We start from the raw sequence: 24829 nt of genomic DNA on the forward strand, positions 1-24829 counted from the left end.
GACTCACTTGATTTTGAATCACTTGAGACATGCAAATCATACCACATGGGCAAGATGACTGAAAGCCTCGTTTTCAGTAAAATGGAACTAGAAAGCAACTTGTTGGAAGTAATACATTTTGATGTGTGCAGTCCAATGAGTGCTGAGGTGTGTAGTGGATATCGTTATGTTCTTACTTTACAGATGATTTGAGTAGATGTTGAGTATATTTACTTGATGAAACACAAGTCTGAATTATTGAATGGTTCAAGTAATTTCAGAGTGAAGTTGAAGATCTTCGTGACAAGAGGATAAAATGTCTATGATATGATCATAGAAATGAATATCTGAGTTACGAGTTTGGCACACAATTAAGACACTGTGGAAATTGTTTCACAACTAATACCGCCTGGAACACCATAGTGTGATGGTGTGTCCGAACATCGTAGTTGCACCCTATTGGATATGGTGCGTACCATGATGTCTCTTATCGAATTACCACTATCGTTCATGGGTTAGGCATTAGAGACAACCGCACTCACTTTGATAGGGCACCATGTAATTCCGTTGAGACGAAACCGTTTGAACTATGGTTTGGAGAAACCTGAGTTGTCGTTTCTTAAAAGTTTGGGGCTGCGACGCTTATGTGAAAAGTTTCAGGCTGATAAGCTCGAACCCAAAGCGGATAAATGCATCTTCATAGGACACCCAAAACAGTTGGGTATACCTCCTGTCTCAGATCCGAAAGCAATAAGGGATTGTTTCTGGAATTGGGTCTTTTCTCGAGGAAAAGTTTCTCTCGAAAGAATTGAGTGGGAGGATGGTGGAGACTTGATGAGGTTATTGAACCGTCTCTTCAACTAGTGTGTGGCAGGGGACAGGGAGTTGTTCCTGTGGCACCTACACCAATTGAAGTGGAAGCTTATGATAGTGATCATGAAACTTCAGATCAAGTCACTACCAAACCTTGTGGGATGACAAGGATGCGTACTACTTCAGAGTGGTACGTAATCATGTCTTGGAAGTCATGTTGCTAGACAACAATGAACCTACGAGCTATGGAGAAGCGATGGTGGGCCTGGATTCCAAAATGGCTCGAGGCCATATAATTCGAGAGAGGATCCATATATGAAAACAAAGTGTAGACTTTGGAAGAACTACCTGATGGTCGTAAGGCTGTTAGGTACATATGGATTTTAAAAGGAAGACGGACAATGATGGTAAGTATCACCATTAAGAAAGCTCGACTTGTCGTTAAGATGTTTTCTGACAAGTTCAAGGAGTTGACTACGATGAGACTTTCTCACTCGTAGCGATGCTAAGAGTCTGTTGGAATTATATTAGCGGTTACTGCATTATTTATGAAATCTTGCAGATAGGATGTCAAAACATTGTTTCCTCGACGATTTTCTTGAGGAAAGGTTGTATGTGATACAACCGCAAGGTTTTGTCAATCCTGAAAGATGCTAATAAGTATGCAAAGCTCCAGCAATCCTTCTAAGGACTGGAGTAAGCATCTCAGAGTTGGAATGTATGCTTTGATAAGATGATCAAAGATTTTGGGTGTATACAAAGTTTATGAGAAACTTGTATTTCCAAAGAAGTGAGTGGGAGCACTATAGAATTTCTGATGAATATATGTTGTTGACATATTGTTGATCAGAAATGACGTAGAATTTCTGGAAAGCATATAGGGTTATTTGGAAAGTGTTTTTCAATGGAAAGCCTGGATTAAGCTACTTGAACATTGAGCATCAAGATCTATAAGGATAGATCAAGACGCTTAATGGTACTTTCAAATGAGCACATACCTTGACATGATCTTGAAGGTGTTCAAGATGGATCAGTCAAAGAAGGAGTTCCTGCCTGAGTTGTAAGGTATGAAGTTAAGACTTAAAGCTCGATCACGGCAGAAGAAAGAGGAAGGACGAAGGTCGTCCCCTATGCTTTTGTCATAGGCTCTATACGGTATGCCATGCTGAGTACCGCACCTGATGTGTGCCTTGCCATATGTCTGGCAAGAGGGTACAAAGGTGATTTAGGAGTAGATCACCAGATAGCGGTCTAAATTATCCTTAGAGGAATAAGGATATGTTTCTCGGTTATGGAGGTGATAAAGAGTTCGACGTAAAGAGTTACGTCGATGCAAGCTTAACACCTATCCGGATAGCTCTGACTAGAGATACCGGATACGTATAATGGAGCAACAATTTAGAATAGCTCCAAGTAGAACAGTTATTTTAAATGGCACCAAATATAGCGTAGTAGTTGCGTCTACAAGATGACATAGAAATTTGCGAAGTACATACGGGTCTGAATGCTGCAGACCCGTTGACTGAAACCTCTCTCACAAGCATAACATGATCAAACCCAGAACTCTTTGGGTGTTAGTCACATGGGGATGTGACCTTGAGTGGTAATCACATATCGATGTGAACTGGATTATTGACTCTAGTGCAAGTGGGAGACTGTTGGAAATATGCCCTAGAGGCACTAATAGATTAGTTATTATTATGTTTCCTTGTTCATGATAATCGTTTATTATCCATGCTAGAATTGTATTGATAGGAAACTCAGATACATGTGTGGATACATAGACAACACCATGTCCCTAGTAAGCCTCTAGTTGACTAGCTCGTTGATCAATAGATGGTTACAGTTTCCTGACCATGGACATTGGATGTCGTTGATAACGGGATCACATCATTAGGAGAATGATGTGATGGACAAGACCCAATCCTAAGCCTAGCACAAGATCATGTAGTTCGTATGCTAAAGCTTTTCGAATGTCAAGTATCATTTCCTTAGACCATGAGATTGTGCAACTCTCGGATACCGTAGGAGTGCTTTGGGTGTGCCAAACGTCACAACGTAACTTGGTGGCTATAAAGGTACACTACAGGTATCTCTGAAAGTGTCTGTTGGGTTGGCACGAATCGAGACTGGGATTTGTCACTCCGTGTAAACGGAGAGGTATCTCTGGGCCCACTCGGTAGGACATCATCATGATGTGCACAATGTGATCAAGGTGCCGAACCCGTAGGGTCTACACACTTAAGGTTCGATGACGCTAGGGTTATAGGGAATAGATATACGTGGTTACCGAATGTTGTTCAGAGTCCCGAATGAGATCCCGGACGTCACGAGGAGTTCCGGAATGGTCCGGAGGTAAAGATTTATATATGGGAAGTCCTGTTTTGGTCGCCGGAAAAGTTTCGGGTTTATCGGTAATGTACCGGGACCACCAGGAGGGTCCCGGTGGTCCACCAAGTGGGGCCACCAGCCCCGGAGGGCTGCATGGGCTAAGTGTGGGAGGGGACCAGCCCCAGGTGGACTGGTGCCCCCCCCCCACCAAGGCCCAAGGCGCAAGGGAGAGTGGAAGGGGGCAAACCCTAGGCTCAGATGGGCCTAAGGCCCACCTAGTGGTGCGCCCCCCTCTCTCCCCCCTTGGCCGCCCCCCTAGATGGGATCTAGGTCTGGCCGCCACCCCTAGGGGTGGAAACCTAGGTGGGGGCGCAGCCCCTCCCCTCCCCCTATATATACTTGAGGTTTTGGGCTGCCATAGACACGATTCAATCTCCTTCTTGGCGCAGCCCTACCCCTCTCCCTCCTCGTCTCTTGCGGTGCTTGGCGAAGCCCTGCTAGAGTACCACGCTCCTCCACCACCACCACGCCGTCGTGCTGCTGCTGGATGGAGTCTTCCCCAACCTCTCCTTCTCCCCTTGCTGGATCAAGGCGTAGGAGACGTCACCGGGCTGTACGTGTGTTGAACACGGAGGTGCCGTCCGTTCGGCACTAGGATCATCGGTGATTTGGATCACGACGAGTACGACTCCATCAACCCCGTTCACTTGAACGCTTCCGCTTAGCGATCTACAAGGGTATGTAGATGCACTATCCTTCCCCTCCTTGCTAGATTACTCCATAGATTGATCTTGGTGATGCGTAGAAAATTTTGAATTTCTGCTACGTTCCCCAACAAAAACTTCACAGGCAGAACAAAGCATGGTTTCGATTCTTTCATGATTGCGACCGCTTGGTTGTTGTGGAAGCAACGGAATGCCAGGGTGTTCCCTAGATTGCACGAGCATAGGCCTCCACCGCAGCTAGCAGACCAGGTGCTGCTTGAGGTGAAGGATTGGAGGCTAGCTGGCTTTGGTGTTGGAGGTTTAGACCCTTTTGTGAGAGAGTGACCTAGCGTGTTGTAGCTGGTGTGGGTGTGGGGTTTCTACCCGTCAGGATGTTCGCATCTCGGCTTGGTATCTTGTGATTATAACTTTCTGTCTTCTATAAAAATATGGTACGCCATTAGCGTACTCTAGAAAAAACATTTTTTGTATAAACTCGATCAAAATTTACAAAGTTTGACTTGTGACAAAACTAACATACAAAGTAAATAAATACGGGACCAACTAGGGGCAGACGTGACTCTAACTCTCGAATAGATCGGATCTCGTAGACAGGCAACAGGAGGCGACCACGGCTTCCCTTTGAGTGTTGCCAGTGCCACCGCTGGTTCCCTCTCCCTCTGTCAGCTGCTCCACCGGCGGGAGGAATGGGAACCTTGGAGTTATGCATCGGGTGGGTTCTCGGTAGGGTTAGGGTCAAGGGAAAAATTGTCGAGGCCGTTGCGGCGGCGGCACGTCTAAATAAGTTCCCCGGGCTCCATTCACGGTCAGGCAGGGCTCTTGCCTTCATCTAGGAGCCGGTGGGATGGGGGATCCCGGATCTCGTCGAGGTCGCGGGCTTTGGTGTGTGGAGGTCGACCAGCACTGGCCGGTTCGGTCCTCAGATGGGTGGTGGTTGTGTGGAAACGGAGATCCTTCTTCCTCCTCGACGGTACGATCTTCTGTTGGTGTTCATCCTCTTTCTTTGTGCTGCTGCAGGAGGAATGTCCTACTTTGCCCGGACGGTTGGCCCGACCGCGGTGTCAGAACCAAATCCTAGTTCTCTTCCATCTGGAAGGGGCACATATAGCGGTACTCAAAACCACAGATGACGAAGGCCAGTGCAGGCGTGTCAAATGCACATGTATGTCCTTGTCTCATCGGCGTCGGAGCCAAGAAAAGGGCGAGCGACGTGGTGACGATTATGTCATGGTTGAAGATGGACCTGCTTGGTCTCATTGCAGATTCTTGTGTGGCAATGTGGCACTGTCTTCTCACAAGGTTCTTCAGGGATGACGATACAAAGCTCCAAAGATCTTTGTGTTTTACTGGTTGTTTGTTTGAGGATGCTCTTTGTTTTTCTGGTCTTTTGTGAGTGTCAGGGTGTAGCTCCAAGGATCTTTGTGTTTTACTGGTTGTTTGTTTTGGGATGCTCTTTGTTTTTCTGGTCTTTTGTGAGTGTCACGGTGTGCTTGTACGAGTCTAACGACTTTGTATTTATTTTATGATCTTTATACAAGCATACTTTCTCAAAAAAAGTAAACAAAAACGGAGGGAGTGCTACACTCCGTCTGGAAATAACGTGTTTTCCAACATTTGGTTGACCAACAATATGTGCAGCAAAACAAAAACAAAAAATATTCAGTGCTTTAAAATACAAAAAAAAAACATCTGTATCAAACTTTCATGACATAATACACATACATGTAAATCAACATCGCAACTTGCATTTTCGGATGAAAGCTGCCTGTTAAGCCCTGTCCTAACAGAGCACACGCTCAAAAAGTGGATGCGAGGAATAATTCCAATCTCACCATAATCCACAAGTCTATACATAATGGTACAAATAGAAACATACAGTATCAATCACCGCACTCAAAATTAAGGCAACCAAATGGTAATATACAGTCGTTAGATGATTAGCCTGGCATTGTACAACATGATGTCAAATGTACCCAGCAGTCAATAAAACCGATTAGCAACAAAAGAGTTGTAAATGCACATCTAAAGGGATGGCTCTCTGCAAATTAGGATCTTAAAGATTACTTGGCAACCATTGGATGCCAATTTTACAGCGGTTAACGGTACAACAAGGATCCGGCCCTAATGCACTCAACTTCACTATATGGCTAAGCTACCTGAACACAACATCTCTTTGGATTATAGTATGTGCAAGTTTCTCTGAATCAAGTCTGTTGCATGACTGCCACCACCATCACCCCCAAACTCCGAAAATGTATTGCAGTCAAATCGCACGCGCTTGTTATTCCTTCGGTCGAGCAAGCCAGAGAGAACTTAGGGCACGAAGCCGGGATGAGTAATCACTTATCACAAGAAGTGCACGGGCAGACTGCCTTGTGGTCAGGATCCTTTGCATCTGCTGAAGAGTCTGCTGCCGCAGGTTGTCAGCCTTGATAGTATTAAAACAAGAAAGGATGTCATAAACACACCGGTCATAAAAGCATATAGTTAAACAGGACTTTGCAGATCATTTTGAATTGAGAAAAGTCTATTTTTCGTCCCTCAACTCTTCGCAAATTGCAGACTTCGTCCCTCGGCTCTCAAACCAGACATCTTGCGCCCTTAACTCTTTAAACCAGACAACTTTGGTCCCTCTCCAGAACCGAAGCGGTTTGTTTCATAACATGGTGCGGCTTTGACCGGGCCGTGTCCACATAGCAATATATCTACTTCCTCCCATCTATCTCCAGTGCGGACATTTAGTCGACCATTTGGCGTGAGTTGTCTGCCGCAGCCAGCAGCATGCCTTCCACAACGTACACAGCCACAGAAAGCTAGAAGCTAACCAAAGGGGTAATTTTGACAGCAGCTTTTGTAAAAGCTACAGCTTTCACGTCGAAGCCAGCCTACCCCAACTTCTCCGGCTTCTCAACCGGCCGTTTTCAGCTGTCCCCTAGAAGTTGGATAGTATTTACCCATCTTTGCCACTCCCAAGTGAACGTAACCCTTCAATCTGTTCCTCTCAGCAGCCTCGGAGGAACGAAGGGGACCCCCTAGTCGCACTCCGGCACGACCGAGCAGCCGCCAGCCCCATGCAGGAGCTAGGGTTGGCCGCCGCCAGCCGCTGCAGCCGGACTCCGGTGACCCTCCAACCCCCGCCTACGCCCGGAGCAGCGCTCCACTGCCGGCCCAAGTACACTCTCGTCCCCTCCCTCCTTCCTCCCTCTTCTATCCCCGTTCCCCGCGGCCCTGGTCCAGCCGGCCGTCCGGCATCGCCGGCGCACCGGCCCTCCTTTCTCCTCCCCCCTACTCCCTCCTCCCTCCACCCTTCTCCTCCCTCTCCTTGAATCAGCCAGATCTGGCCTGACCCTTACCTTGCTCGCTGCAGGCCGTTCCTCCGGTGCAGACGGCCACATCTGGGCTGACCCTCTTCCATCCTCACTCCTTTCGCATCCTCCTCCCCTCCCCTGTTATGTTAATTATTTTTGCCTAATTTTGTGTATGCACTGTTGTTCAAAACAAATTGATGGGAGTTGTATTGGATGAGTAATTGCTGTATACTTGATATTTTGAGGGTGTGATGATGATGGTTTGACAGTACTTGCTGCATATTGTTGTATATTGCTGTACAGTGGATGATATTTTGATAGTATTGCTGCATATTGTTGTACATTGGATGATTTTTTGAGATTATGTAAGTGGATTGTTCTTGATTTTTTTTTTGTCATATCGCTTGATTGAAGTATACTGAGAAGGCGGTGTGGGATGATGCACATCTGAAGAAACTCATCGAAATCTTGAAAGTGGTTGAAAATGCGAATAGACCCTTTAGGTCATTTAGATAAGGGTTGGATAACGTTTTGGAGAAATGGGAAGCAAGAACGGAAAAGAAGTATCCCAAGGATAAATTCAAGAACAAATGGGATGCAATAAAAAATGAGTATGTTCTTTCAAGGAGTTGAACAATGAAGCAACTAGGCTTGGATGGATGATGAAAAGAGAACTGCTTATTGCTCTAAGGAATGGTGGGATGAAGTAAGAGTATCAACAAAGGTTCATTTTGCATGGTTTTATATGATTGCACTACCTAACTTGTACATTTATTTTCAGATATGCCAGAAGAAGACAGGAAAGAAATGCATCATTTCAAGTTCAAACGACAGGGGCCGAAGCACCTTGAAGTACACATCATATTTGACAAAGTAAATGTCACAGGGGCTAGTGCTTCTTGTGCTGGAGATATACCCTCTGATGAATCAAGTGATGATAATGCGGTTCCTATGGAGAAACCCGATGATAGTGCTGAAATGACGTTGGCATCTTTGAAAACACCAAAAGCAAGCAAGAAGCGCAAGCAAACCTCTAATGCAAACGAGGAGAAGGATGGGAAGAGTCCCTTCTTACAATTGTACAAGCAGATATGTGAGAAGATAGAAAGTGGACTGCAGAAGATAACCTCTAGTGTTGAAGCATCATCCGCTCCTCCTCCCTACCATTTCAGAGATCATAAAGATAACGGTGGCTGAGGCTACCGAGCACCTCCAGCTTGGCACTGAACTCGCGATTGCCACCACCAGTGGCATGGTCCGCGGAGAGGTGCTTCACGGCTTGTGCACGTCCACGGCATGAACTCTGCGTTGACCATGCCGGCCCCCGTGACGCGTACTGCGCCACAATCGAGCATCGGCAACACGGACAAAGCTAGCGAACCTAGGCGCCTCCGCCACAGCTACGACGGCGACCATCTTCGACGTGACGAGAGGCCAAGCCCTGGGCCCGGCGGCCGTCGTTGACGACCAGCCAAGACGTGTAGGTCAGGCCAGTGGTGCTGGTGGCGTGCTTCTAGCTGATGTTGCCTAGTCGGACGACGAGGTGGTGCCGGTGGCGAAAGTGCATGCGTGTGAGTTGCTTGATCAAATGCCCACTAGAGATGGGAGGAAGATATATGATTAATAGAAGAGAAATTTTGCCACGTCAGCGAAGACCGGTCACAACAGGGTCAAGTCAGCAGCTATACCGGGTCGGCTGAGACGAGGGAGTAAACTTGTCTGGTTTGAAGAGTTAACGGTGCAGAGTACGGTTTTGACGCTGAGGGGCCAAATGTAGACTTCCGGAAGAGTTGTGGGATGAAAAATCAACTTTTCTCTTTTGAATTATATAGCCTACAGAGATCTATATACTCCTGCCCAGCTCCTCCGGTATCATATCATAGTACTCTCTACTAACCATACATTCGGAGTAAAGTAAATACCTGGCGAAGGAAATTTTCAAGGGTTCCAAGCTTTCCCATGGCCATGGCCATTTGCCCCATGTAGTTTGCCACATTTCCTGTTGATCCAGATCCAGAAGAGCCGATAGACCCAGCCAACGTTTCTGCCAAAGACTGCTGAAGAGCCTCCATTCCTTGTGAAAGAGCATCCTCAGCTTGTTGTGATGATTGCTGAAGGTTGCATATCCCTGACAGCTGCTGCTCAGTTAGGGGTTCAAGTTGGGTCGAAAGAAGCTGCAGTTTCTTAGTTTATTAGTAACTCATCAATAAATACATCAGCATTTCAAACAAATAAAGGAGACAAAGGAAGTATCAAAGAGATGCAAAACAAGACGCATGATATTGCGTTCTCAAAATCCATAATTTGCCTACATCCCCATATATTATTTAGTGTAACCTGATAACATACAGCACAGAGAAAGATGCATAGATACTCCCTAACAACAACAACAACAAAGCCTTTAGTCCCAAACAAGTTGGGGTAGGCGCATAGATACTCCCTCTGTTCTAAAATAAATGCCCTTCTAGAGTTGGGCACAAGAATTAAGAGTAAGGTGTCTATATTGCCCTCCATTTATTTTCATGTTTATCGCTTTCTTCTCACCAAGGCATTAAAATGCCCCAATTTTCCTCCTCAAATTAAGGCACGCAAGCATGAGTTAATTAGTTCCCGTTTTTATGACACTGATAAAGGGTAAGGGCGTGTACAATAGACCTATACAAGCTGTATTTAACAGGAGCCACATAAGAATTTTGATGATGTGGCGGAAAGAGAAAAGGGAGAAAGAGTGTCACAGCCAAACGAGTTTTTACAGACAAGACTGAGTTTTTTCTATTGTCTGAATGTTCTTTCTATCTTTTAATCAAAATTACCTATGAGTAGAAAGACAACTAACAGACGGATCATTGTATAGGCTATCAATACAACATGGTCCATATTTGACATGGAGGGGTATATTATGGACAGCACCTGTCTGTACTATTGTACAGGGGCGGACGCACGTTATAGGTTGTGGGGGCAACTGCCCCCACTCGTTTTTTTCATCCGCGTATGCATTTTTTTTGAGACACTCATCCGCGTATGCATAGTCTTCCATATACGTGTGTGCCCCCACTAGGCCGAAATACTTTGCCCCCACTTGGCACAATTTCTTTTGTATTTTCAGAAGCCCACGTACTTTAAACTATGAAGAAGCAGCCCGCTATTTGCTGTAGCATGTAGCCCGCAGCCTGCGTTTGCATCGTTTCCTGGCTAACTCGATCGCAGTGGCCTTGCGGCTAGGTGCCTCGCCCCAGATTTCAGCGTACACACACGCACCTGACGCACGCACGAGACGGCCGAAGCCCTAATCTCTTACCCGAAGCGATCATGCAGCCGCCGGCTCACTGTGACGTTGCCTACAGGCAATCGCAGCCTTGCCGTCGTCTGTCCCTCTCGACCTTGCACAAAAAGATGCCACAAAACAGCCCCGTTTATTCTGCAACTCCGTAATTCTACATGACACGAAGGTATGCCATATAAGTCATCTAGGGTTTTTTCTTTGCAATTTTTTTTGTTTGTGATTTCGGGTGAAGAGATGGCTCCGCTCCCACCCCCTAGCCCCGCCGAGCCCTCCCCTGCCTGCCACCGACGCTCCCCGCCGGTCGCCCGCCCCTAGCCCCCTCCCCCAGCCATGGAAGCCCCTGGTGCCGCCCCTGCTGACCGCCGGGCGACCCTCTCCGGCGAGCGCGTGTCCTCCAGTGACCGCTGGCTTAGCTCAGAGAGCGAGTCCTCGGCGCGCTCCTACAAGGACGTCGCACTCACCCCGCCGGCCTCTGCTGCGTCGCCGGCAGCGAGGGCCCCTGGCCGCACCTCGCCGGCCGCCCACGTGCCCGCCAGGCAACGCCTCGGCCCCCGCTCGGAGGTCCACCGTGTCACCGGCGGAGCCGTGCTCGACACTGATGGGTTCCAGCAGCCGCGGCGCGAAACCGCCGCCCAGGCCAGGACGGCACCCCCAGCCCCTCGCCTCCACGCCGCGCAGCCCGTCTCCGGAGGAGATTGTTGGGTTGTGCTTTCGCTGCCTCGACCACCGCCACCGGGTACGCGACCGCACCAACGACGTCCGGTGCAGGCGCTGCCTCACCTCAGGCCACGAGTCTCGCGACTGCGACTTCCGGCGCAACGACGACGCGCGGCCTCGCCGTGACGCCCCTGGCAGAGACGGCCCGGCCCTGGCCCTCCTGCGCTTCGTCGCGCCACCACCCCACCGGCACCTCCTGCGCTCCTGCCGCCAGCCCCCGTTCCCCAGTCACGCCGCGACGTGCCCGCGCGGGTCATCATGGCGCAGTCCACGGAGATGGAGGAGGCTGAGCGGGCCCTTGGCCGCGCCATGGTGGCCTCCATCACCGGCAACAGGCCGTAGGTGGCCGCGGCCGAGGTGGCCGAGCTGCTCTACCGCTCCCTCGAGCTCTCCGAGGGCGACTTCACCGTGCACGAGCACCACCCCGAGGACTTCCTCATCCTCTTCTCCTCCCTGGACACCATGCGTCCTCTCAATGGCAAGCACTTCATCAACTCGCCACGGTTCGCGCTGTCGCTGCAGCCATGGTGCAAGCTTGCGCATGCTAGCGCCGGCGGGTTTGAACACCATGTCGAGCTCAAGCTCCGCGGCATCCCCGCCCAAGCATGGCATCTCTCCACCGCCGAGCACATCCTCGGGGAGAGTTGCTGGATCGAGAGGCTGCATCCTCGCACGCGCTCTCGTGAGGACCTAGTCGTCTTCCGCCTGTCCGGCCGCGTGCACGACCCAGCCGACATCCGCCGTGTCACCATTTTGGAGATCTTGAACTGCTTCCAGCCCGCGTCCCCTGGAGGCGCCGGAGGTCAGGACGCTCACATACCCCGTCTCCATCGCGCTCGCACGCACTGCCCCGCTCCGGGTGCCCCCGCCCGATGTCCAGGCCAATGACGACCCCGGCCGAGGTGGCGCCGGCAATGGGCATGGCCAAGGCCAGGGCCCCGGTCATGGACGAGCGCGACGCCGTGGCCGAAAGCGTAGGCAGACTGACGCAGCACCGGGCGGCCCGGCCGACGGCATGGCCATGGACGCGCTTGCATGGCGCGCCTGCGACCGCTCGAGGCGGACCGACGGGTTGAACACGGCGACCTCCTGGCCCCGGCAGGCGACGGCGGCGGCGATGCCGCCCGCCCGACCGTCGAGAGATGGCATGCTGTCGTGGCCGGGTCAGCAGGGACCCGCCCGTTCTCGTCACCGTGCTAAAAGAGGAAAAGGGGGAAAAGAAAGGGCCCGCAGCAGCGGGCTTTGGCGGCAGATCCTACGCGAGCGGCTGTCGCATCCGATGACGACGCAAGGAAGGTTGCGCAGATGCCAGCTGGCGAGCTCCCACTGGTCATTGGTGCGCCAGAAGGCCCTGGAATTTCAAACTCGGGCTCCCCCCACGATCCCGAGGACGATCCCGTGGGTCCCACCCCTGCCGCTGCTGACCCAACATCGTGTCGGGATCTTGCCCTTTTGAGCCCGGTCCCAGACTCGCAGCCTGTGGTACCAGAGGCTTCAGAACTGCCAGGATCACCTGCCGCCTTGTCGGGGCAAAGTGGCGTCTCGCCTACTCTTGTCGCACTGGTGGGCCCAGGAATCCCCGTTGACCGGTCATCGCTGCCCCTCGACCCCGCTCAAACGGTTTCGGCGGGAGGAGGCGCACCGGTTGTCGCCCCACCCGCTATCGCGCCCACGTCCGAGGCCTCTTCCAAAGCTGCCCCCACCCCCCTCATCGCCTGGCTGCTGCTGGGCCAAATGGGCCTGGGCCGCTCGCTGCAGAGCCCGCATCTCCAACTACGCTGCTCCTTGTGGCCGCTGCCGGACCACCCGCCACTGGATCGCCAAAGGCCGGGGCCCAGAGCCCAATTTCCATACTGCAGCGGCCCCAGGGTTCCTTCACGCCCGCGCCCAACGCTGATCATCGCTCGCCCGTCCCCGGACCCCGCTCCTCGGCATCTAGACGGTTTGCATCGCCGCCAATCACGATGCGACGATCGCGCAGCCGTGCGACCACGCAGCAGGCTTGGACGCTCGGCGAGTTTTTGGCCGCGGCCACGAAGCACATCAGCGCGTCGTTGCCGACTCCCGGGAAGAGGCCGCGTCGTCCCCTCAACTTCACCCCACAGCAAGGCCGTTCCGCGGCTGCGGCCACACCTGCGGCGGCGCCGCCGACGGCAGAACGAAGGGCCCATGTGCAGATCCTGCGCACCCTGGGGATAGTAGGCACCAACCAGAAGATCACGGCCATTGAGATGAAAGCCTACGACGACATGTTCGCGGCGCCAATCCCCCTGTCTGTGCTCAAGGCCATCGCCGCCCTGGTCGATCGGGAGATCCCAGCGTGCTTCGCCTCCCCCACGCGAGCAGCTGTTGCTTGCGAGAGCTAGGTCCGCCGGCCCAATCACCGTCGACCCCTTGTTCATGGATCATGGACTAAAAAACGCAGTTTGGAACGTTTGCGGCCTCAACTCACGCGCCCGGCATAGTGCAATCCGCTCTCTGCTGGGCACTACCGACGCCTCCATTGTATGTCTACAAGAAACTAAGATGGCTTTGATCTACTCGCCCATTGTGCTAGACATCCTCGGCTCCAAGTTCGACGATGTTATGGCGCTGCTAGAAGGAGGGCGCGAGAGGGTCGGCCAGGGGCCTTTTGCCCACGGCCGGGCAAGATGGAAGGGATTTCCTTCTTAATTCTTGCTTGATTAGATTGATACATCTCCTCTCTTTATATAGAGGTTTACTTGACTCCCAAGCAAGGCCTACTTGACCCCTAAGCAAGCGACCCTGATCTCTAATTAACCCTAAGACTAACGGGCTATACTGCCAGCCCAGGCCCATTAGGCCCATTACGTACTCTAACACTACACCCCACCTGGACATGCAGCTTGTCCTCGAGCTGCAGCCTAACCAACTTATAACCATGACTCGACGCAACACAAACCTGACACCTAAAAACAAGCCTTTTACATCTCGGCTTGTTTTATTACTCTCAACCTGAAATGGGCTGGGACGCTTTATTTTGGACCCCTTAACAAAAAGTGGACACCATCCGCACGTCAGACGTGCACGTGTACAGCCACCTGGATCCCATGGATACCACCTGGACAAAAGGAGTGCATGTGTACGGCCACCTGGAAGTGGTCGCAAGAGCGACCAGCAGAGACGCCCTCGCGGCTGCCGGCAGCGGAATGCAGTAGTGCTACGCGGTGTGCTCCTGTCGGTGACACCCTGCCTTCTCCCCATCCGACGGATGTTGGTCTGCACCGCACAGGGAAGAGTGGAGGGCTTGCGATGGAGAATGACGAGGGGTGCGCCCCCCCCCCCTTCCCCCAACCGCCGATGTCGCAGACTTTGAGGTCGCTGCCCGCAGGAAAAACAGCATGCCCGCCGCCTATGGGGGAAACCGCATGCCCAAGATCCCCGACGCAGCGGACGAGATCGAGGTCCTTTGCACAACGAAGGGCAATTTGGAGGAGCGGCAGCTGCAGACCATGCATCTCCCGCACATGCTGACGCGCTAGGAGGCCGCACGCAGCAGCCTGCAGCCTCACCGCCGCCGACACGTGGCAGGTAGTGATCTAAGCCGGAAGCGGTGACGGCGACGGCGGGAACTTGATCTGCTGGATGGGGACGCCCTGGGGAAGCGGTGATGGCGACGGCGGGAACTTGATCTGGTGGATCGGGACTCCCGCCGGCACGGTCGATGCGAGGCCGGAGCTGACCGGCGGTGGCTGCTACAGTGGAGCGTTGGGGGCGGCGGCTGCCGCTGCAGCCAGGGCGGGGCGGTGATGGCTGTGGATGGCAGCTGCAGCGGCTAGTGCAGCGGCCCGGCGAGCGCGGCGGAGACGCCTTGGGGCAGCAGCGGCGACGGAGGCCGCCAGGAGCGGCGGCTGCCACTGCAGCCAGGGCGGGGCGGTGGTGGCGGTGGATGGCAGCTGCAGCGGCCCGGCGAGCGCGGCAGAGGCCGCCTGGTGCAGCGGCTGCCAGGGCAGCGCAGTGGCAGCGATGGGCGGCGCAGCCGAGTGCGGCCCGTAGGACCCGGCCAAGAACAGGCGGATCTCCTGGACAGCCTGGGTTAGGTCCCGCAGCGCCCCGGACACCTCCGGGGTGAGGACGGCGGGGGCGAGCGCAAAGGAGGATCCCGGCGCGGGCAGGAGGGGCGACGATTGTGGTGGTCACCGAAGGCAACGAGATGACCAGCAACGGAAGAGACGGGTTGGGCAGCGGTGAAGACATGATCGAACCGAAGCTAACTGATACCAAACTGTTGTGGCGCTGCTAGGAGGGCGCGAGAGGGTCGGACGGGGGCCTTTGCCCATGGCCGGGCAAGATGGAAGGGATTTCCTTCTTAACTCTTGCTTGATTAGATTGATACATCTCTTCACTTTATATAGAGAGGTTTACTTGACTCCCAAGCAAAGCTTACTTGACCCCTAAGCAAGCGACCCTTATCTCTAATTAACCCTAAGACTAACGGGCTATACTGCCAGCCCAGGCCCATTAGGCCATTACGTACTCTAACAGACGACTACACTTACCTCCCGGCCGATAGTACACGAGGCGGCATCCTCCTCGCCTGGAAGAGCAGGGTTGTCACGATCTCTGACCCCCTGCTCACCTAGAACGCGCTCACGGCCAAGGTGTCCGTGGCCTCCGGGACGCCGTGGTGGCCGACGACGGTCTACGGACCCCAGGACGACACAGATAAAATCCTATTCCTCCGGGAGCTGCGCGATATACGGGCGGCCTGCCCCGGCCCATGGATGTTATGTGGTGATTTCAACCTCATATAATGCGACGAGGACAAGAACATGGGTGGCCTGCATCGGCGCATGATGGGAAGGTTTTGCCGCGCCATCAACGACCTCGCCTTGAAGGAGATATACCTCAACGGGCGTCGCTTCACGTGGTCAAATGAGCAATCGCCCCACACGCTGGTGCACCTTGACCGCGTTCTTTGCACCCCGAATTGGGAAGATGCGCACGGCGAATGCCACCTTCGATGCCTTGCTTCGGCTGTGTCGGACCACTGCCCGTTGCTGTTGGATTGCTCTCCCATGCCGGCGGCGCACAAACGCTTCCACTTCGAGGACTTTTGGCTTTGGTTAGACGGCTTCCAAGACACTGTTGCCGCTGCTTGGAGCTCGGTGCATGATGACGACCCCTTCCGGCGGCTGGTCAAGCGTCTCCAAGCTACTACTCGCCGCCTCTCGAGTTGGAGCGCCAAGTCCACGGGCAACATTCGGGAAAAACTTGCCATATCCCGCAAGCTGATCTTGCGCTTCGACAAAGCGCGGGAGGACCAGGTGCTCTCGCCACTGGAGCAGTGCCTACGCAAGCAGCTCAAGCTCGCCTACCTCGGCATGGCATCCATGGAGCGCACGATTGCTAGACAGTGTGCCCCGCATCGCGTCTCTCAAGGACAGCGACGCCAACACGAGCTTCTTCCACCGGCAATGCTCCTACCACGGCAAAAGAACCGCATATACAGCCTCGCCGTGGATGGGCAGGTGCTCATAGATCACGAGGAGATGGCCAACGCAGCGTTTTCGCATTTTGATGGCTTGCTGAGCACCGCTGTTGACCGGGAGCACACACTGGACCACAAGCTCGGTGACTATCGACCGATCTGCTTGATCCACGTAGTGGCCAAAATCTTCGGGAAGGTCCTGTCATTGCGCCTCGCTCCCAAGCTCGACACCCTTGTCAGCTGCAACCAAAACGCGTTCATTGCCGGACATAGCCTCCACGACAACTTCGTTCTAGTCCGGCAATTCCTCAAGATGTTGCACCAACTTGGTGCGCCCAGGATCATGCTCAAACTCGACCTCACACGCGCCTTTGACTCCATCTCCTGGCCCTTCCTCTTCGAGGTGTTGCGCCAGTATGGGTTTGGGGACCTATTCAAGGAGTGGCTGGCCATTCTGCTCTCCTCGGCGAGCACTCGTGTCATGCTCAATGGAGTTCCCGGCCCGCCAATTTGGCACCGCCGCAGACTAAGACAAGGCGACTCCACCTCCCCGCAACTCTTCGTGCTGGCGGTGGACAACACTTGGGAGGCTAATGCGTCGCGCCCTCCAGACAAGCATCCTCCAGCAGCTGCACCCCGACGAGCCCCGGCGATCTCTCTCTACGCCGACGATGTGATGCTCTTTTGCCATGCCACTCCCGAGGAGATAGCCGTTGTCAAAGGCATCCTGGACGTGTTCGGTGTGGCTTCTGGGCTTCGGGTGAATTACAAGAAGAGCTCTGCCGTGGTCCTTCATGCCGATGATTCCGTTGCGGGGCTGTTGGAGCTGCTTGGGTGCCCCGTCGTGGCCCTGCCGGTCACTTATCTGGGCATCCCGCTCACCACTCGCCGCCCCCCCCCCATGGCCCAGCTGCAACCCCTCGTCGACGCGGTAGCGGGCCGGCTTCCTTCCTGGAAGGCATGGCTGATGAACAAAGCTGGACGACTGGTGCTCGTCAAGTCAGTGCTTAGCGCGATACTGATTCATCAACTGCTCGCGCTAGCGCCTCCAAAGAAAACCCTGAAGCAACTAGATAAGATTCAGCGCGGCTTTCTTTGGGCCGGCCGCGCGGACGCCCACAGTGGACACTGCCACGTGAATTGGTGCCGGGTCTGCCGCCCGCTTGAATATGGCGGCCTTGGCGTCCGGGACCTTGAGCGCACTGGGCTATCGCTACGGCTGCGCTGGCTATGGCTTGCGCGTACGGACACAGATCGAGCATGACAGGGGCTTGACCTACAATTTACTCCGGAGGAGCGCGCACTCTTTTACGCCTCCACAACCATGACCATCAGGGACGGCAGGACCGCCCTTTTTGGGAGGATCGTTGGCTCGGCGGCCAATCCATCCGCGAGCTTGCGCCCATGCTTTTCCAGTGCAACCCCAAGCATCGCCGAAAGTCGAGAACGGTGGCGGAGGCCATGACCGACAATAGCTAGGCGTGCGACATCCATGGTCTGCTCGGCCTCCCAGAGATTGGACAGTACCTGAAGCTTTGGCACTTAGTACAGCATGTCGAACTGTCCAACGAGCCGGACAAGCTGCTCTAGAGCTGGACCGCCAATGGTGCTTACACCGCCCAGTCTTGCTACCGGGCAACCTTCCAGGGAGCGACGGGCTGCCACTCTTGGAAGCTCATTTGGAGGAGCTGGGCACCGCCAAAAGTGAAGTTTTTCCATTGGCTGGCATGTCAAGATTGCTGCTGGACCGTGGAGCGACTCGCACGTCGTGGCCTGCAGCACCACCCGCGGTGCCTTCTGTGCGACCAAGAACCGGAGACAATCAGGCACTTGATGCTCACGTGCCCATTCACTAAGCAGACATGGCATGAGGTCCTAGCTTGGCTGCGCTCATGATCTGGTGGCTGCGCGCGAAGGAATCCACACCGCCAGCTGTACGCAAGGCGCTGAAATCCATGGCACTTTTGGTGCCGTGGATGATTTGGAAGCATAGGAACGCGTGTGTTTTTGACCATGTGAGCCCATCGCTCAATGAGCTTGTTGACAGGATCAAGGACGAGACCCGATGATGGGCAAAGGTCGGGGCTCAAGGGCTCAGGGTTGTTTTGCCATCATCCTGGGATGTCCACTGAGCCCCTGTCGGCTGTGTAAACCTGCCTCCTAGGAGGATGTAAATTCCCTCTCTTTCCAATGCAATGAAACGCAAAGGCCATTTGCTTTTTCTCGAAGAAAAAAATTGTGTGTTTGCAATTTCTATGATAGAAACCATGTTATTCTCATCTATTTACGTGTATAGTTTACCGATTTGGATGATCAGATCAGTTCAGCTGCTCAAGCGATTCGGTTATGACATATAGATTTAAGTTTGCAACTTTCTACTTCGAATAAAATTGACATAGATTTAAGTTTGCAACTTTGTACTTCGAATAAAATTGCATAGTCTGGACTGACAAACTCCAATTTAATTCGGATTATCTATTATACTACTTCCTTTGTAAACAAAATATAAGACGTTTTTTAGATACTTGTTTACAAAGGAAGTATATTTGAATCCTAGCACACTTCAACTGGAGACCCAACTCCCCAACTTTAGTTTATTGGGACGTTTCCTTTGCCTTATTATTCCACGAATATGAGTATATGACCATACATTCTTACTCACCGTTTCACTATCACTTGTAAGAAGAACATTAAAAATTTCGACGCAGACCCCTATGTCGCTGCCTCCCCAGAGCGACTGCCCAAATCCGGTCTTCCTCCCCCTCCTCCCTGCCCTCTCTCTTCTCATCGCTGGCAACCCCCTCCGGCAAAAGCCCGTAGGGAGCCGGCGATGGCGAGCCTTTGTTTCCTTCGCCCAGGGGGCTGCCCACTCATGATTTGGTGGTAGTGTTTCGGTATACTAGCGTCGACATAGTTGTTCTTATTGTTCTTCTTACTTTTCTCTTTTGGTTTTCTTTCTCTTTTAGAAGACCGGGGCAACTCTGTATTTTTCCTTTTTCCTATCTATATGAAATGGCAGGAGCACCCTGCTTGCATCGTAAAAAAAAAATTCTCTTGCCCCCTCTCATATTTTTTCCTGGGTCTGCCCCTGCTATTGTATACTCCCTCCGTTCCTAAATATAAGTCTTTCTAGAGATTCCAATATGGACTACATACGGATGTATATAGACGTAGTTTAGAGTGTAGATTTACTCATTTTGCTCCGTATGTAGTCCATATTGGAATCTCTAAAAAGACTTATATTTAGGAACGGAGGGAGTACATGGCCTAATACAAACACAATGGTTCAAGTTGTAATTGCAGTGCAGAAGGACAAGTATTTGAGAGAAGTTGGATAGCCTATAAGGTCATCTGTTTTGAAACAGAGGGTTTGTACTGACAATTTTTTCATTCTAGACTAAGATATTCTAGAGCAACATTGGTCATGCTAGATGATTTTGATATTCCGAAGGACTAAAAAGCAAAGAACAAGGCTGCATTACACACCTTTAAAAGCTCAGAAGGTCGGAAACCTCCAAGCCATAGGAAACACCTCTCAGCTGGTGTCTTCCACATGCCTGATAACACATGAAAGACATCTGCTTTGGCTGCATTTCCTTTTTGCTTAAAAATCTCATGATAGTGTGACATGATCTTCTCAACAACACTACGCAGCTCAGTATCGCCTGCATGAGCATTAACTGCAGCTCTCAGCTCATTAACTTGTCGATTGTGTTCTTCCAACCACCGTGCGTACTCTGTGTCAAAAGCCAACGCCCCTGTAACAAAAGGCAGCATAGTTATAATATACAAAAATAAGAGAATGTGGCATGTATTTGTTGGATACGTCCATGGTGAAAATTAAGAAAATAGTTCATGTGGCATACAAAGATTACATATTGATCACTGGAGAGATCTGATATTACCATTTCCACTCATGGAATGGGACTGGTCTGCTGAACTAGATATAAAAATGCCCTGTGAAGGAAATTTCCATAAGCAAACTTCAAATGAAGCCTTGTAACCAGAACTCAAAAAAGTGACAAGCAATAAAAGCAAACTTGTTGACGAGCTCGTTGCAACTCCTGCTCTAGCTGGGTAAGCTTTAGCCTGCTGTTCTCCAATTGTTGAACATATGCCTACAAAAGAGAGCAACATTATGAAAACAATATACAATACACAGGCCACACCGCCACGATAAATCTATAGTAGAATTGTGAAAATGATGACTTTGTAGCAATGAATTAAATATTGTGATGTTCTCCATAAACGAACTTCCGTTTTGATTCTCAACAATGGAACAGTTCACCCGAAACCTCCGCAACATGCTCACCGAAAGCTCTTTGAACTCTTTTAACGGCTTACAGGCAAAACCACTAGACCTGCTTCTGTGCTTAATCTAATCTAAAAATTATACACAGGCCTACACGAGTTCATCCATCCTCTCTACATTTTTCCAGCAATATAATGTGTATACTGCCCTAGCGCCAACAATAACTGAGCCCCAATAGAAAAATAAATAAACCCAATAGCAAAATGCAGTTTAGTTATATGAGAGTGGCATAATTCAAGTACTAGTAGAATGCAATACCAAGTGAACCAAAAGTCTCACGAAAATAAAAGCACTGTCATTAGTAAAGAAGCTAAAAGTAACATCCAGGTACCTTTTTCCTCAAACGACTTTTCCTAGCAGCCTCACGATTTTGAGCAAGCCGACGCATTGTCTGCAACATAAGCTATTAGCAAAGTATTTCTTGCAAGTAGCAGGAGCGATAACGGAGAAAGCTACTTGAAAACTTTTACCTTTTGATCTCCGTTTTTGTCTCTGGATCTGTCACTAGAGTCAGAAACAACAGCAAGAGCAGCATTCCCTGGTTCAAGCTGCGGATGACAACATACTACTATCAGGCTTGCTTTATTCTTATTTTTAAACAATTAAATTCCCTCTCATAGATTCCTGAAAAACCTGATTCAAGCTGCGGATGACAACATAACTAAAAAAAGGGCAGCCCGGTGCATGTAGCTCCCGCTTGCGCAGGGTCCGGGGAAGGGTCCGACCACTTTGGGTCTATAGTACGCAGCCTTTCCCTCTGATTCAAGCTGCGGATGACAACATAACTATCAGCGTTATTCTTATTTTTAAACAATTAATTTCCCTCTCCTAGATTCCCAATGTTTCAGCATAAAATATGAATGAGATTTTCCACTACATAACTGAAAAGCAAAACTAGTTTACTTCTCTTTTATGCTTCTCCTGTTCATGAAAAACTAGTGGACTAGTTAAGGGTATTAGGGCATCTTCCTAGTCATATATGCAAAAAATGAATTTGGCCACTTAGCATAGCAGCTCCTGTTTTGTGTATCCTTTGGTTTACTATTGTTTTATCATCTATCAAGGACATGTATGTTCTGCATCGCAGACATAACGTATTTTGGGTGCCCATATTGTAACTGTCAAAATTACCATTTTCAACTACCACATAATCTACATAGACCTCAGCAGATGAGTTGAAAGATCTATGTTATACTCCCACCGTCCCAAAATAAGTGTCACTGATTTAGTAAAAGTTGTACTAAATCTTATTTTGGGGCGGAGGGAGTATGCGTTTCGTAATTGTACATGTGATACTCCTGAATCCTGATGGTCCAATTTCACAAGCTATCATAAAGACAGAATACAAATAAATGGTTGTTGAGGAACTAAGACAAGGTCAAGGGGTTTGAGGATCGTATCAAGCAGTGAGCCAACTTAACAAGTGTTATATTATATTTCCAAAAGAATATTGTGCTAGATATCTTAATAGGTAAAGCCGACTATTCATGTTTTTTCACTCCTAATTTCATGGATATCTATGTGAACTGTCCATTCACAACACATAGTTATATTGGATTATGAAATGTGAAGGTTCTGTTCTATTGTGTAGTAATCTAAACAGGACTGATGGATACCATACAAATTCTCCCATCTACCCAGTATTGTAAGAGCGGTTCTCTCATAACAAGATCTCAAAAAAAAAATCCAAGTAGCAGCATAGTGCAGATCACTATATACTGACTTTTTAGTTTACACATCTTCCACGAATTTAAACCATTGAATGAACGGCAAAGCTAATAGAAATATCTTACAGAACACCCACTACATTTGGTCAACCCCTCTTATTTCAACTTCTATAGCCACTATTGCTCACATGGTTTAATGTAATGGTTGATCTCATAACCACTGATTCTGTTTCCAAGTGAAAATGATAAACCTCACTATTGATATCATTGTTTACCATTATTATATGATCACTCATATACATTCAGTAAAATTAGTTGGGCTGTTCTCCACTCCATAGTCCATACAATAGCTGAGCTAATTAAGGTAAGAAAAGACTTACCATAAGATTTTCATCAGTATCATCTGTTGACGTTTCTGTTCTAGGGCTGGCCTCTGCCATTGCAGATTATTCCTAGTGCTCAATGTAACTCCCAGAGAGATTCCTTTGTTGTGACAAAGCTGCAGATATATGCCTAAACACTGATGAACAAACCATTTCAATGAGATATAATATGCAAAGATTAAAGACGCTGTAAGCCAGACATGATCAATCTGCCAATTTGTTACTAAATACTAAATATCTAGGTGGCATTGAGCAACAGACGATTAATTAATATGATGAACAGACTCAAATGGCAAGATTGGTAAACAACATGCATTTATATGGGAGAACATAGTTCAACAAGCAAAATTTATACGTGACGAATAAAGTTCTACATGCATACTCATGACTTCCACGCAGGCTTGAGATGTCAATTTCTGGAGTTACACAATTGCCACCAAGAAACGAATTGATGACTTAAATGCCAGGTAACGTGAATCTTATTCTTCATATTTCCGTTGGTGAATAGCTCAAACCAAACCCAAATAATATGATGAATATCACAACCCCCTCCAAATATAAGGCGGTTCCATTTATAGTTCCCACTGTTCACATGAACAAATCGGCCACTGTTCATGTTAGATTGGAAGTGTGGGATTGGAATCAACCACGTTTCAGTACAATATCTTGCGGTCATCATTTCCTAGCATAGAAATTAGTCAACATTCTGGTTTAAAAATTGCTGAAGCATATGTGGAATGGGCAACCTTCTCCATAAGTTCGGACTTGTGGGTGAACTGGTTGGTGCGTGAAACATATAATGGTATCAGAGTCAGAGGTCTCAAGTTCTGAGTTCTGACTAGAGCGTTTGCTCACCCCTATTCACAAACACGGAGGCGAGAGTGCTAGTAGTGCCCACGTTTGAGGCGAGAGTGCTTGCACGTGTGGGTTGTGTTGAAGTATATGTGCAATGCCCAACCTTCTCCATAAGTTCGGACTTTTGGATAACTGGCTGGAGCATGAATTCAATAGTGTATCAGAGCTGGAGCTAAGCTGGTGCAACAATCTGAGTAACTGGTTGGTGCATGAAACATAATAACAAAAATATCTTGTGGGCTGGCAATTATCTAGAATATTCATCATTTTGTTCTAAACAAGAACCGGATGATACAGAAAAATGTAATGCTAGGGCTTACCAATACCTCCGCAGCAAACAAAAAATGGAATCGACTAAAAGGAAGGATTACCAAAAGCGATGACAGCCACAAAGACTAGACGCTTATTTATCATGACCTAAAAAGAAAACTTTTTAACATCCCGATCACTTATAGTTCGCAACTCATGGTAGGCTACTAAGGCTAGGAATCGATTGCCTTCCTATCATTGCAATCTAGCGTAGTACATGAATGGAGCTAAGCTGGTGCAGCAATCTGGAAAACAACCAAAATGTAACCGTGTAAACTCGCTGCGAGCTAGCAGTAACTTCATCCCGCAGCAAAAACAAGGGAAAGATGAGGGTCCTCGAATCACCTCGATAGGAAGAGGGGCCTCTATCCGAACTACGGGGTAGTAGACTGCCGCCGTCGCCGATCCTTTTGCGGTCGCCGCTGCTGCGAGCTCCCCGAGCTACCGCCGCCGCCGCTCTTGGCCTACACGACGAGCCCGGCGAGCAGGACGCGGCTGCGGCTTCCTGCCGCCGTAGGTCCCGCCGCCGGGGACACCTCTTTGGTTGCGGCTGGGGAAGCGGAGGGCACGGGAGTTCGGGGGGCGGTGCTCCCCGGAAACGAACTGGAACGAACCCTAGTTTTTTTTTTCTCCCCCTTTCTCCTTTTTACGTGAGCATAAAAGGAAACACATATATTGCCCCTCCGGGCTCCTCG

At 50.3% G+C, this 24829-nt stretch overlaps 1 protein-coding gene across 5 annotated transcripts; it reads right to left on the bottom strand.

Moving 5' to 3' along the window:
• Positions 1–5747: 5747 nt before the first annotated feature.
• Positions 5748–24778, bottom strand: LOC119268014 (transcription factor HBP-1b(c38)-like). Of its 5 annotated transcripts, none has more exons than XM_037549505.1 (9): positions 24480–24778; positions 22968–23107; positions 21391–21468; positions 21252–21311; positions 20649–20726; positions 20514–20565; positions 20095–20366; positions 9079–9284; positions 5748–6276 (listed from the first exon to the last, which is right to left on the bottom strand). In XM_037549505.1, the coding sequence occupies exons 2-9, from the start codon at positions 23025–23027 to the stop codon at positions 6228–6230; spliced, it is 855 nt and encodes a 284-aa protein (XP_037405402.1). In that variant the 5' UTR covers positions 23028–23107; positions 24480–24778; the 3' UTR covers positions 5748–6227. The 5 variants fall into 5 exon arrangements, with proteins under 5 accessions (XP_037405402.1, XP_037405400.1, XP_037405399.1 ...); XM_037549503.1 differs by having other exon boundaries at positions 9079–9330; positions 22968–23086; positions 24480–24777; XM_037549502.1 differs by having other exon boundaries at positions 9079–9330; positions 22968–23100; positions 24480–24777.
• Between the last annotated feature and the right edge of the window lie 51 nt (positions 24779–24829).

The sequence above is a fragment of the Triticum dicoccoides genome, chromosome 3A (assembly GCF_002162155.2).
Source record: "Triticum dicoccoides isolate Atlit2015 ecotype Zavitan chromosome 3A, WEW_v2.0, whole genome shotgun sequence".
In the NCBI taxonomy this organism is placed as follows: domain Eukaryota; kingdom Viridiplantae; phylum Streptophyta; class Magnoliopsida; order Poales; family Poaceae; genus Triticum; species Triticum dicoccoides.